Below are 11510 nucleotides of genomic sequence, written 5' to 3'. Positions count from 1 at the left end.
CGAATACAATTGTTATTATTAAAAAATAACCTTTTTGTTACTTTTTTAAAAATATTCAGAAATAAAATAAAAAATATACAGGGTGAATAAAAAGTATGGAACCAAGCGGTTTTATTTTTAATCATTTGCCTCCGGAAAATAAATAAATAATATATATAAAAATAATATAAATTAAAGTAATATAAAAAATGTGATCGTAATTTCAGAACGAAATTTTGTTTTGTTTTTGAGTTATGCGATTTTTTTTTGGCAAAATTGCAATTTATGTGAAAAAATTTTTTTGAAAAAATTAAAAATAAAGCAGACAGTTGTAATCCTTAAAGTATAGCTTTTATGAGAAAAATGATTTTATAGTGGGTTGCCATTTAAAAAATTAATTTTTTTGTAGGACTCAAAAATAAAAGGAAATTTCGAAAAATTTTATTCTTGTTAAATCATCGCATTTTTATAGTACTTTAGCACTCATCAATTACTTTTTTCAAAAAATAAATAGTTTAAGCAAAAAACGTTTGGTTCCATACTTTTTATTCACCTGGTATAAAATGTCATTAAAAAAATAATGTAATCCTTGATATATTAAGACACTAAAATTGAATTTTTTATCACGAATATGGAGTATTCTCCGAGGCGATAGCCGAGTAAAAATTTGAAATATTATAGCAACCTGTCACTTTACGAAAGTGTTCAATAATGACATAATTTTTTTCCAGGTCTCCCGAACAAATGCCTGCCGTTGGACTTTATGGGGTACTACGCCCTCGCAGGTCGCGAGACCGAATCTCGATTACGTACATCTATCAAAAACTACATGGTGGCCGATATAAATCGACGTCGAGATTATGTTAAAACATTGACAATGGGTGCAGGCCAAGCCGACAAAGCTATGAGTCAACTGCCTTTTATCCTCCCCGACTATATGTTAGTCTTCGCAGTGCCGATTTTGGCCCATGATCCGGCATTGAGTCGCTGGGACGACGTCCAAGACTTAATCAGAGCCAAACAATGTTTGTGGTTCATTCTCGAACCATTGGTGACAAAAAGCGACTATTTTAGTTACGGATTTTACAAAAGTCTCATCGAAAGGATGAAAAATCACAAAGATGCCGTTCGACCGGACGACGACAGTATAAATTATAAAATTTGGGCGTTGTGTGACCTCGCCTCGGGGCTATTATTGACAAAAACGACGAATTATGACTTGAAAGATTTCCCGACAGAGACCCGAATTCCGACGATGTATTTCGCCCCACAGCCCGATTTTGTCAATACTCGGGTGTTTCTCCCACCCGAATTGCAGTACCAACCTAACAAAAAGACCAATATTACGTTGTCGATGTTAAATGCGGAGAAACAAGCGAAGAAAAGTAAGGTAAAGAGCAAAGTGGAAGGATGTGGACCGTTGGGGACGGACGTGCAGGTGAGTTGAGGCTCAGTTTTGCAGTGGGTGCCAGTCGGTATGAAATGTCCCTAGATCTAGGGGATTTTGTGCGTCTGGTAACCCTGCCGTTTTGGTGTGTTTTACCCAGTTTCTTGTGCATAGCTTACGTTTACTGGTGGGATTGATGCCCAGGTATGTGAGGGGGGTGTGCGAGGGGCGCAGTCAGGGTGTCATTGATTGGGTTTGTTGTTTCAGCCGTCGGAGGCGTCCGAGACGAAGATCCAGTTGCCGGGCTTGGAGGAGGATATTGATGAGCCCCCCGTGAAGAAGATGAGGGAGAGGATAAAACTGGATGTGGACAAGTGAGTGAGGTGTAAATAGTGTGCGATGGATCTCCTCCGGAAACAATGCTTGATTTACTTAGTCTTTGTGTTTTGTGACTAGTTTTTACCACCTTCCAACACACGTTTTGTTCTTTTATTTTTAGATTTATGTTAAGGTTAGCTTTTTACGTGAAATTCACACAACAGTTTTAGTGTTAGAGAGAGAGAAGAGTTATTTTTGTAAGCTGGTGTGAGACCATTCCAGGTGCAGTTGGCAGGCCTGAGTCAGGTCTTGGGTGTTTCAATGCTTCGTTCCGTTTCTAGCTGTAGCAAGGTGTAAAAACTTATCCGGATTTTGAATCACAACTTTGTAATTTGCCCAATACATAAGATTGATAGAAAGTGGTTGTTTATTTTTTTGGTATACATTTTCTACTAAATACGTTGTACTAAACTGTGTTACAATTCAATAAACATTGTCTACAATTCATTTTATATTGGGGAATTTCGATAACAACACATTTATTTGTCTGTGAGACAACTTCTTTTCACCTGGAGTCAGTATTCCCTTAGCTTCCCGTTCCTTCTTCACTTTGGTTTTCTCGAGGTGGTTCATGTAACACTGCTGGAAGGCTGTCATTTCCTTACCACAGGGGGCCTGGTTGAAGTCATTGTTCTTGAAACAGGCCAAAAGGACCGACATCTCGTAGATGCAACACACATCGGACGTCTTGTCCCCTTTCCCGGACACTTTAGCTTTGAGTTTCAAGGGGAGGATTTCCTGAAAGGGGACGGGCTCTCTGGGGTTGCCACGTGCGGCGAATAGCGCTGCAGCGGCCCTCATTTTAAGGGGGCCAAAAGTGAGGTTACGTACACGGCAACCTGACCAACTAAAATTCCCTCAAAATTGGTAACGTTGTCGACTTAAGGGGAATTCTAGCGCTTTTAACACAAGATAACGCAGATAAACTCAGGTTAACGCAAGTTGTGACGTCATGACCAGAATCACCAACAAGAAACGATAAAATGTCACAAATAACTAGAGAGAAAAAAACTAAAAGTGACAGGTAATTACTGCCAATTGTTATTATTTTTTATTATTAATTTTTGTCAAAACACTATGTTATAATTAATGATACCTAAATGTCTGCAAGTACATGCGGACAATACGATCTGGGCAGTGATTTGACATTTTGCAACTTTTTTTATGAAATTGTGGTACGATGAACGATTCGTTCAATAGTTTATTATTTTTTCATGAGAATGCTTTATATTGATTGTAAAACACTAATAACTCAGCAAATTAATACCAGCTAATGGGTGGTTTGCACTTATTATATATATTAAGTCAACAGACTGAACTTTTTGTTCCATTATCTTTGAGCGCAATGGTAATTTGAATAAGACGTTTTGCCGCTACTATCCGATGGTGACAAACTAGAGAAAAAACACAACAGATTAAAAAAAGAGAGCGACTAAAATGACAAAGAAAAACTGCGTTTTAAGTGAGAGAGCCTGACATAGATAACCCATTAACCTAAGTCGGACTTGGGTTAACTTGCGTCTTCTCTGGTCTTCTCGCATAAGGTTTGCCAACTGGATCAAATTAAAATTACTATTAGGGATAAAAATCCCAACAACTTCAAAGATATTTTTCAAAAAAAATTATTTTTTTAGTATTTAAACAAATTGTGCTTGACATTATTTATCTCTATATAGAGATTTTCTTTAGGCAAGGGAGCAATATCCCAAAGTAACGTAATAAACGTGATGTCTTTTGGTTCTAGTATTCCCTCTGATAAGGAAAATAAGTTTCCTGTTTGAAAAAATGGTTTAGTTTGTCGTAAAAAAGAGAAAACCATTTTTCAAGTCCACTTGGCTGTAGATCCCATTTTTTCATTAAAGTTGGGTGATTTTGCACAAAGCGTGCAAATCTTTGGGATCTTGTGCTAATATCTAGATTTATATAATTCCTATCATAATATTCAATAAATCCTCGAAGTTCTATAAACCCTTGTCTTTCGAGTTTTTCATAATTTAATTCGGCCTACAAAATAACAATGACAATTCATTTTAAATTAATTCCTAACAAAAAACCTACCAAAGCGTTTTCTTTTGCATTTAATTGCACTTGCAAAACCTCGATTTGTTTTTTAGCTTCAGTGAGTTCCACTTGTGTTTCCTGGAGCTGTTGTTTGAAGTAGAGAACAACGCGTTCCTCTGGTGTCAGTTTATTTAATTTATTTGCGTATAATTCTTATTCCTGAAAATATATAATTTTTTTGTTATAATTCATAAACAACTAAAGAACTTACCATTATTGGCACAGACTCCAAACCACAGCTCCATACAAAATGAACTCTGAGTCTCTGAAAGCAGATGACAATTGACAGCTGACGCTTCGATACAGTCGGAGAAATGTACCAACCTAACAAATAAAATCCCCATAATTGGTACCACGTGTTCGAACATAACCTTTCTTTTTCCAGCCATCTTGGAAGCTTGTTTGTCGTGATAATTTAGCGAATTTTCTTGATTTCGAGACATGGCCAAGTCGAAGAATCACACAAATCACAACCAGAGTAAGTTTGGGGTTGATTTAGTAATAATTTTGCACAATTTGGGTTTTTTTTCCAGACCGCAAGGCCCATCGTAATGGGATCAAAAAACCGAAGCAGTTCCGTCACGAATCGACCCTTGGGGTGAGAAATCTTGGTTAATTTGAGTCCATTTAAGTGTAATTGTGGTGTTTCAGATGGATTCTAAGTTTTTGAAAAACCAGAAGTTCTCAAAAAGGCACAATTTGAGTACAGCTAAACAGCGTCTCCGTGCCCAGGAAAGGAAGGCCAAAGCCAAGAAATAATGTAATAATTTGACTTAAATTACATTTAATTATAAAAACACAGTTATTGGTTATTGATTTGTCCTTGCCCTTTGACAACATCACTGACACATTGCCAATTCCCTTGCAAGTTTTGTTTCCACAGCGTGATTTTATTATCGCCCCCTGAAACGGCCAAAATATTCCCATTTAGAGACCAACTGACATTCCAGACAACATCATCGAAGGTTTGGAGCACAGTCGAGTTCCAATTAGCCCCATCGTCGCTGCTCCAAATAATAACCCTCCTGTCTTGCGAGCAGCTCGCGATGGTGTGTTGGTGGAGCCCCACCGACGGGGCCCACGCCACATCCCGCACCCAGTCCGAGTGCACCTCCAACTTGTTCTCCTCCACCCACCGGTCCTCCTCCTCCCGCCACACCTTGACCAAGTTATCGCAGCCCCCCGACACCAGTCTCTTGACCAGCTTGGCGGAGTCCCTGTCCGACATGGGGGTGATCGCGGGGGCCCAACTTACGGCGTTGCACCCAATCGCGTGAGCGTTTTGTATTTTCTTCGCGTCCCAATTATGCGTATCTGCGATGTAGCTCAACACAGAGATGGAGCCGTCGCTGCTGCCACATGCCAACACTAACCCGTACTCCGGGGGGGCGAATTGCACCGAATTCACGCTCGAATCGTGGTTGGCGTACTCGTAGTATTTAGTAAACTTCCCGTTTTGTTCCTTCCAAATTATCACTTTCCGGTCGTATGAACACGATGCTAGGAGGTTGCCAAACTTGGGGTGACTCCACGCTATCTGCCACACAGGCCCGAAGTGCCCTTTGAGGTCGTCGAGAAGGGCTGTGCCCCCATTTTTAATGTCGTACACTTTCACGCTGTTGTCGGAGGAACAAGTGGCCAGACGCAGCCCATAATAGTCCACTTCGGCATCATGGACCATGTCCTCGTGCCCCGTATCAATAGAATTCAAAATTGAGACCATTTTTTCAATTTAGAAACAAGACGTGGCCACTGACATTTGACACCTGTCACTTGTCACAGAATCACCAACATACTCTAGTCATGTCTAAATTAATTCATCTTCCGATTATTTGACCACACTATAATCCAAATATCAATTCTAATGAAAATTAACACTAATTTCTTTGAAATAAATAATAATTCCTAGTAGAGATTAAAAAAACCGTAAAGTTCTTCACAAACCTAACAAAACGAAAGTTACTATAACTAGTAACAAAAAAAAGGGTCGAAGGGTGTCAAGTTGACTTTTGCATTTTCTGCTCAATTTCCTCCAAGGTACGTGAAATTTCGTCCCTAAACCACTCTCTTGTAAACACTTGTCTCGAAATTAGCGCGTGGTGGTATCAATTATGTAATTTTTGTCCGATTACATAACACCTAACCTAACTTTTCAGATGTTGTCTTCTCGCCTTTTGGACAACATTCACCGGTCAATCCGCAGTTCGGTCCACTCACGCAACCTCGGGATCCTTGCCCCCTGTCTCCAGAAAGCCTCCGACCCCATTCAACAACTCTTCATTGAAAAAATCAAAGAGTACAAACAGAAAAGTGGAGGGTAAGTTTGCCCTTAAACCCCCTTTTCTTTTTTCATTAATTGTGACTAAAAGTGGCAACAAATTGGTGGAGCCCTCGCCCGAGATTGAACGCGAGCTGAAATCCGAGTTGGAGAAGGTGGCTAAGGTTTATGGGGGCGGTCCTGGAGTCGACATGACCAAATTCCCCACATTCAAATTCACCGATCCTGTGATTGACCCCATCAACATGGAGAAATAAATTCGTGTAAATTAGTCGTTATTAATAAACAATTACAAAATTAAAAACTTGTTTTATTCACACTTAAACCAACTTCAGGATCTGTTCAGTATTTTCCTGCAAAGCTGACATGTTGAAAGTTTCAGCAAGGTGCTGAAACGTTTCAATCAATTTCAGTAAATCGCTCCGCGAGATTAAACATTTGAATTCACCCGCGCATTGACAACGAAAAATCAAATTTTCGAGTTTAATTTGGGCGCATTTTTTGCATTGTAAGTCTTGCAAATTGTACGCGAGAAATTTTTTATTAATTGTATCGAGCAAAAACAGCTCCATTTCGGCGTTATCATAGGGGGCTGTGCACAAGGGGCACACCCATGCCGTCTCTGATCGATACGCGTCCCGCCCTAAATCAATATCTCTGCAATGATTACAAGCCTTGCAAATAATCTGGGGAATCACATAAGACACCGAAGTGTCCCTCCATTCGGCCTTTTCCGAAAACTCCCCCACCCCAACAAGTCGCAATAAGTTGGCCTTGAGATGCATTACAGTTTCCTTCATTACCGAGTCAAGGCCCAGGACCTGGCAAATGGCCTTGATGAATTCCAGGGCCGGACTGGTGCCGTCCGGAAGGGGTTTAAGGCGATTGTTGATCCGTTCAGTGACCCTACAAAACAATTGAGTTAATTGGTGGATGAGTCGAGTTGAATCGGGGATTTACTGGAATAGTTTTTGGGTGATTTCCCCCGAAAGGATGTCTTTTGCGTATTGTGCGACATCTTCGTTGGCTCCGATTCCAAACGAGGGTTGGCTTAAAACAGCCCTTGCGATTCTATTTTCGGTTTGTTTCATTTTGGTATAGATGGCGTTGATGTAGCCGGCGATTACGGCGTTGAAGCTGGCCCGACAGCCCCCTGTTTCGGGGAGGCGCTCCGCCAGGTTCCAATTCATGACAACGGTCGGCTGAAAATATGAAAAATTTCATTAAAATTAGTGTTTTTTTTCATTCTTAACGTTGGCACCACTAGCATCCATGGTGATTTTAATAATAGAAGTTGGCAGCTCCAGTTTTTGATTTGAATTGAAAACCATGTCAGCAAAAAATTAGGAAAAAAATTTAGAGACAAATCAATAAAAATAAAAAAAGTTACAATTTTGAAACTAAACTGTAAGAAAAATAAAAAAAATAAAATAAAAATAACTTCATTTTGGTGACTTTTCGGCTTTTCTTACTCAAAAACGAGCTAAATTGAGCAAAACAGATCCAACACATGTCATTTTCGATATAATTTAGTGATTTTTAGGTTTGTTTTGAGAAAATTTTGCAAAATGAATTAGTTTCATCACTGAATCTAGTGAAACCGGCTAAAATAACATGAATTTCAACTAATTTGGTGATTTTTCGGTTATGTAGGCCAAATCTTATGAAAAAACTAATTTTTTACTTAAAAATGTGCTAAAGTAAATGCTCGAAAAAAGTAAAAATACCATCCTTTTTATGAGCAAAAATTTGCGAAAAAGTACAGTTCTGGCACAAAAACGTTGGTGATTCTTTGAAAAGTAAAAAATAATTTTATTTTCAATACATTTAGGTGACTTTCGGTTATTGTAACAAAATCTTTCTCAAAAACGAGCTAAATAAAGCAAAATAATCAAAAATAAGATATTTTTCTCCCTAATTTCGTAATTTTTCTTATAAAAGAAACTAAGATTTTACCTAAAAATGTGCTTAAACACTCCAAAAAAAAAACAAAGTTAACACCGTTTATGACATAATTTCGCAATTTTTTAGTTTTTTTGAGCAAAAATTTAAGAAGAAAAGAGCGTTTCTGACAAAAATACGTTCTTAATTCATTGAAAAACCCAAAAATAACTTCATTTTCGATACATCTGTTTGTTTTGGAAAATCTTGCTCAAAAAGGAGCCAAATGAAGCAAAATAATGAAAAATTTAATTTGGTTTGTTTTAAGGAAATTTTGCAAAATAAAATGTTACTCAAAAATGAGCTAAAACAAACAAAATAGTCCCAACAAATGTCATTTTCGATCTAATTTAGTAATTTTTATGTTTGAGAAAATTTTGCAAAATATATTAGTTTCAGCCCCAAAAACGAACTGAATCGAGCGAAACAGGCAAAAATAACATAAAATTCAATCTAATTTAGTAATTCTTCGGTCTATGTTGGTCAAATTTTATGAAAAACAACTAAGTTTTTACTCAAAAATGTGTAAAAATGAGTAAAAATAACACCGATTTTAACTTAATTTCTCGATTTTTTTTACTTTTATAAGCAAAAAAAAGTGCGTTTCTGACAAAAAAACATTCTTGACTCTGCGAAAGAGCTAAAAATAACTTACTATTTGAAACATTTCACCGACTTTCGGTTTATTTTGGCAAAATCTTGCTCACACACGAGCTAAATGAAGCAAAATGATAAAAAATAACGTCATTTTCTATCAATTTCGTGATTTTTCGGTTTCTATTGGCTAAATCTTATAAAAAAAAAAGTTTTTGCTAAAAAATGTGCTTAAACCCTCCGTTTTTGACTTAATTTCGCGATTTTTTAGCTTCTTTTGAGCAAAAATTTTAAAAAAAGAGCGTTTCTGACAGAAAAACGTTCTTGACTCAGTGAAAAAGCTAAAAATAACTTCATTTTCAATACATTTCTGTTTATTTTGGAAAAATCTTGCTCAAAGACGAGCCAAATAAAAGGAAATAATTAAAATACCGCATTTTCCATCTAATTTGAAAAGTTTTAAATTTGTTTTAAGAAAAAAAATTGCAAAATAAATGAGTTTCAGCCCCAAAAACAAACTGAAAAAGCACTAAAAAAAGGTTTTTGTTTTATTTTAATGAATATGTCAAACAGTCTTAACGTTGGCACGCACCACTAGCAAATTGGCAATTCTGGTTTCTGATTTAATTTGAAAACAATTAATTAAACGTCAGAAAAAAAAACTCAAAATTTTTTTTAACTTTGATACCACTAGTAAATTCATTCAAGTATTCGATCATAACGCTTTCAAAGAGCAAACAGGGACCCAAAATTCATAAAAGTCAAAATTTTGACATTTCAATTCGTGACTATGGAGATAAGATACTACCAATTTTTTCACCAAAATTTTGACTTGGTGATTTCCATTAAAAAACAGACTTGATGTATTTTGATGTGAATAATTTAATTCATATGGAGCAGCAATGTCAGTGTAAATGGTTGTGACAAAAAAATCTATTGGCAACACTGAATTTCTGTGATATCAGATTGTTTCACGTGACGGCAAAGCCAATAGTTGCCCGTCAAAAATAAATGACAATTAACTATAAAATTATGACATTTGAATTTGACAGTCAATGTTGCCAAATTAAGATAACAAATTTGGTTACCTCATCATCATCTTGCCCTTGATTTTCCTCCTCTGTGAGATTCTCCGGTAACTTTCCTTGAATCCCAGCAAAATTCGCCAAATCCAACCACACCAAACACTCCCAACACTGTCTAAACGTAATCTCCAACGAATGAAACAATTCTTTATTCCGAATCGAAGTCACCACAAACTCAACATTCGCCAAAGCATCCTCGACACACCTCTTCTTCGAACAAATAACAATCTTATTAAAATTCGCATAGATAATCGTACATCCGAGTCGCTTAAACTCTGCCACAAGTTGCAAGAACAACTTCTTCATCAAATTCTGCAACGTTCGCAACAATGCGGGATCATAGAGTAGGGCTTTGGGCGACCTCAACCACCGATAGAAATGAACAACTTGAAAATCGGCGAAAACATTCCGATACAACGAAATATCCCGCATCCAAGTGCTCGCCATAGCCCTCAACACCTTGAAGGCTTCAGCACATCGGGCCGTTTCGTCATAAACCGTCGAATTATCCCCAACTAAATCCTCCAATGAGGTGGCTGTGGCCGCATCGAAGGCCGTCGCAGCACTAGTGCCCTCAATATCGGTCACGTGATGCGACTGCAGGAGCGTATTAATCGCCAAACTGTCAATATCCAACTCGACACAAACACTCGAGTACCACCCTGGAATATTGCACACCTCACTTGAGCCCTCTTGATTCTCGGCCAATAATCGCGAATCGTTCTCTTCGACGCCCCCCAAATCGGGCTTGTCTTGTGGGGAGCACCACAAAACGTGGTTGTGTTTGGTTAAGTGGCGGGCGTAGAAGAGGTCGCAGCCGAAGGGGGCCGGATCGGGGGGCATGTTCCCCACCGGGAGGTGGAAATAGCGACTTTGTTCGATCATTAAATCGAGGACTTTTTCGCTGTTGAGGTAGTGACGGATGAGGGCACGTGCGCCGACTTGTTGCCAGTCTAACACGTTGTAGAGGTCCTCCAGGTCTTGCACGTGGATTTGCACCTGGGGGAAGTCGGAGAATGAGGGGATGTGTGAACGTAAAGTTGGGGTTTCAAGGGATGATTGGATGGCAAGGAGGGTTGGACCACGTTTTTCGTCTTTGTACAGTTGGAGGGCCTTTTGGAGGGTTTTGTACACGTGGTGGAGGTCGGTCTCGATGCGGATCTCGAAGGTGAGGGTGTCGGGTGGGAGAGAGTCATCTTCACAGCCGTTTTCCTTCCTGGAAATTATTTTAAATGAAGTTTTTGAGCTAAAGATTCAATTATTTTGTTTAATTTTCTCAAAAATGAGTCAGAAAACCTTCAAATTTGGTTACAAAATAGTTTTATTTGAGTTTTTTTTTAATGAAATTTCAATAAAAAAGATGGAAAAACCGCTGAATTGAGTTGAAAATGGTAATTTTCCAGTGTTTTAGCACATTTTTCAGCTACAAACGCAAAATTACGGTAAAACAACCCAAAAATTTACCAAATTAGCCCAAAAGTAGTGTGATTTTTTTCCTTCTTCAAACAAGCACCTAAAATCTCAAGTTTTTGCGAGATTTCACTATAAAACAAACCGAAAAACCCCAAGTTACGTTGAAAATCATATTATTTTTGCCTTTTTTGTGCGTTTTAACATATTTTACATCCAAAAATCGAAAAACTATGCCAAAAATGGTGATACTTTTGTCTTTCTCTGGCGTTATTGTCGAAAAATGTGGCTAAAAAAATACCAAATTATATTTAAATTAAATTTATTTTGGCTTGTTTTGCTCGATTTAATCCATTTTTGAAATAGAACCTCAATTATTTTGCAAAATCCTGTCAAA

At 37.8% G+C, this 11510-nt stretch overlaps 6 protein-coding genes across 8 annotated transcripts in view; 3 read left to right on the top strand and 3 right to left on the bottom strand.

Annotated features, from left to right (window-relative positions):
* LOC123011638 (sister chromatid cohesion protein PDS5 homolog B) overlaps positions 1-2196 on the top strand; it is a 22692-nt gene extending 20496 nt beyond the window's left edge. The window contains exons 5-7 of one of the 2 annotated variants that reach the window (XM_044409187.1): positions 711-1417; positions 1541-1570; positions 1634-2196. In XM_044409187.1, coding sequence (XP_044265122.1) covers positions 711-1417; positions 1541-1570; positions 1634-1744 — 848 coding nt within the window. In that variant the 3' untranslated portion in view covers positions 1745-2196. The remainder of the gene's footprint in view (positions 1-710; positions 1418-1540; positions 1571-1633) is intronic. The other variant, XM_044409186.1, reaches the window with a different exon arrangement.
* On the bottom strand, positions 2094-4149 carry LOC123011640 (coiled-coil-helix-coiled-coil-helix domain-containing protein 1). The gene is made up of 3 exons (XM_044409189.1): positions 4017-4149; positions 3803-3964; positions 2094-3748 (listed from the first exon to the last, which is right to left on the bottom strand). Exon 3 carries the CDS (start codon positions 2543-2545, stop codon positions 2189-2191), a length of 357 nt encoding a protein of 118 aa, XP_044265124.1. The 5' UTR covers positions 2546-3748; positions 3803-3964; positions 4017-4149; the 3' UTR covers positions 2094-2188.
* On the top strand, positions 4127-4606 carry LOC123011643 (60S ribosomal protein L29). Its single transcript, XM_044409191.1, has 3 exons — positions 4127-4283; positions 4339-4403; positions 4457-4606. Exons 1-3 carry the CDS (start codon positions 4247-4249, stop codon positions 4562-4564), a joined length of 210 nt encoding a protein of 69 aa, XP_044265126.1. The 5' UTR covers positions 4127-4246; the 3' UTR covers positions 4565-4606.
* Positions 4553-5716, bottom strand: LOC123011639 (protein SEC13 homolog). Its single transcript, XM_044409188.1, has one exon. It carries the CDS (start codon positions 5526-5528, stop codon positions 4608-4610), a length of 921 nt encoding a protein of 306 aa, XP_044265123.1. The 5' UTR covers positions 5529-5716; the 3' UTR covers positions 4553-4607.
* On the top strand, positions 5686-6387 carry LOC123011642 (ATP synthase-coupling factor 6, mitochondrial). Its single transcript, XM_044409190.1, has 3 exons — positions 5686-5842; positions 5962-6122; positions 6175-6387. Exons 2-3 carry the CDS (start codon positions 5962-5964, stop codon positions 6338-6340), a joined length of 327 nt encoding a protein of 108 aa, XP_044265125.1. The 5' UTR covers positions 5686-5842; the 3' UTR covers positions 6341-6387.
* The window catches only part of LOC123011637 (DNA polymerase epsilon catalytic subunit 1), a 19062-nt gene continuing 13927 nt past the window's right edge, over positions 6376-11510 (bottom strand). For both annotated transcript variants that reach the window (XM_044409185.1, XM_044409184.1), the window contains exons 12-14: positions 9707-10919; positions 7044-7285; positions 6376-6989 (exon numbers count right to left, since the gene is read on the bottom strand). In XM_044409185.1, the coding sequence (XP_044265120.1) occupies positions 6404-6989; positions 7044-7285; positions 9707-10919 (2041 nt within the window). In that variant the 3' untranslated portion in view covers positions 6376-6403. The remainder of the gene's footprint in view (positions 6990-7043; positions 7286-9706; positions 10920-11510) is intronic.

This window comes from Tribolium madens, unplaced genomic scaffold, assembly GCF_015345945.1.
Source record: "Tribolium madens isolate multiple individuals breed KSU strain unplaced genomic scaffold, Tmad_KSU_1.1 Scaffold_91;HRSCAF=231;Tcas5.2_LG7, whole genome shotgun sequence".
NCBI classification, from domain to species: Eukaryota; Metazoa; Arthropoda; class Insecta; order Coleoptera; family Tenebrionidae; genus Tribolium; species Tribolium madens.
This window is presented reverse-complemented; position numbering and strand designations above follow the sequence as displayed.

Bases quoted from the DNA above. Each gene is read 5' to 3' on its own strand.
- LOC123011643 (XM_044409191.1), top strand. From the start codon at position 4,247: ATGGCCAAGTCGAAGAATCACACAAATCACAACCAGA. The intron at 4,284-4,338 runs GTAAGTTTGGGG...TTTTTTTTCCAG, and splicing joins TCACACAAATCACAACCAGA to ACCGCAAGGCCCATCGTAAT. The intron at 4,404-4,456 runs GTGAGAAATCTT...GTGGTGTTTCAG, and splicing joins GTCACGAATCGACCCTTGGG to ATGGATTCTAAGTTTTTGAA.
- LOC123011642 (XM_044409190.1), top strand. From the start codon at position 5,962: ATGTTGTCTTCTCGCCTTTTGGACAACATTCACCGGTCAATCCGCAGT. The intron at 6,123-6,174 runs GTAAGTTTGCCC...TGTGACTAAAAG, and splicing joins TACAAACAGAAAAGTGGAGG to TGGCAACAAATTGGTGGAGC.
- LOC123011639 (XM_044409188.1), bottom strand. From the start codon at position 5,528: ATGGTCTCAATTTTGAATTCTATTGATACGGGGCACGAGGACATGGTC.
- LOC123011640 (XM_044409189.1), bottom strand. From the start codon at position 2,545: ATGAGGGCCGCTGCAGCGCTATTCGCCGCACGTGGCAACCCCAGAGAG.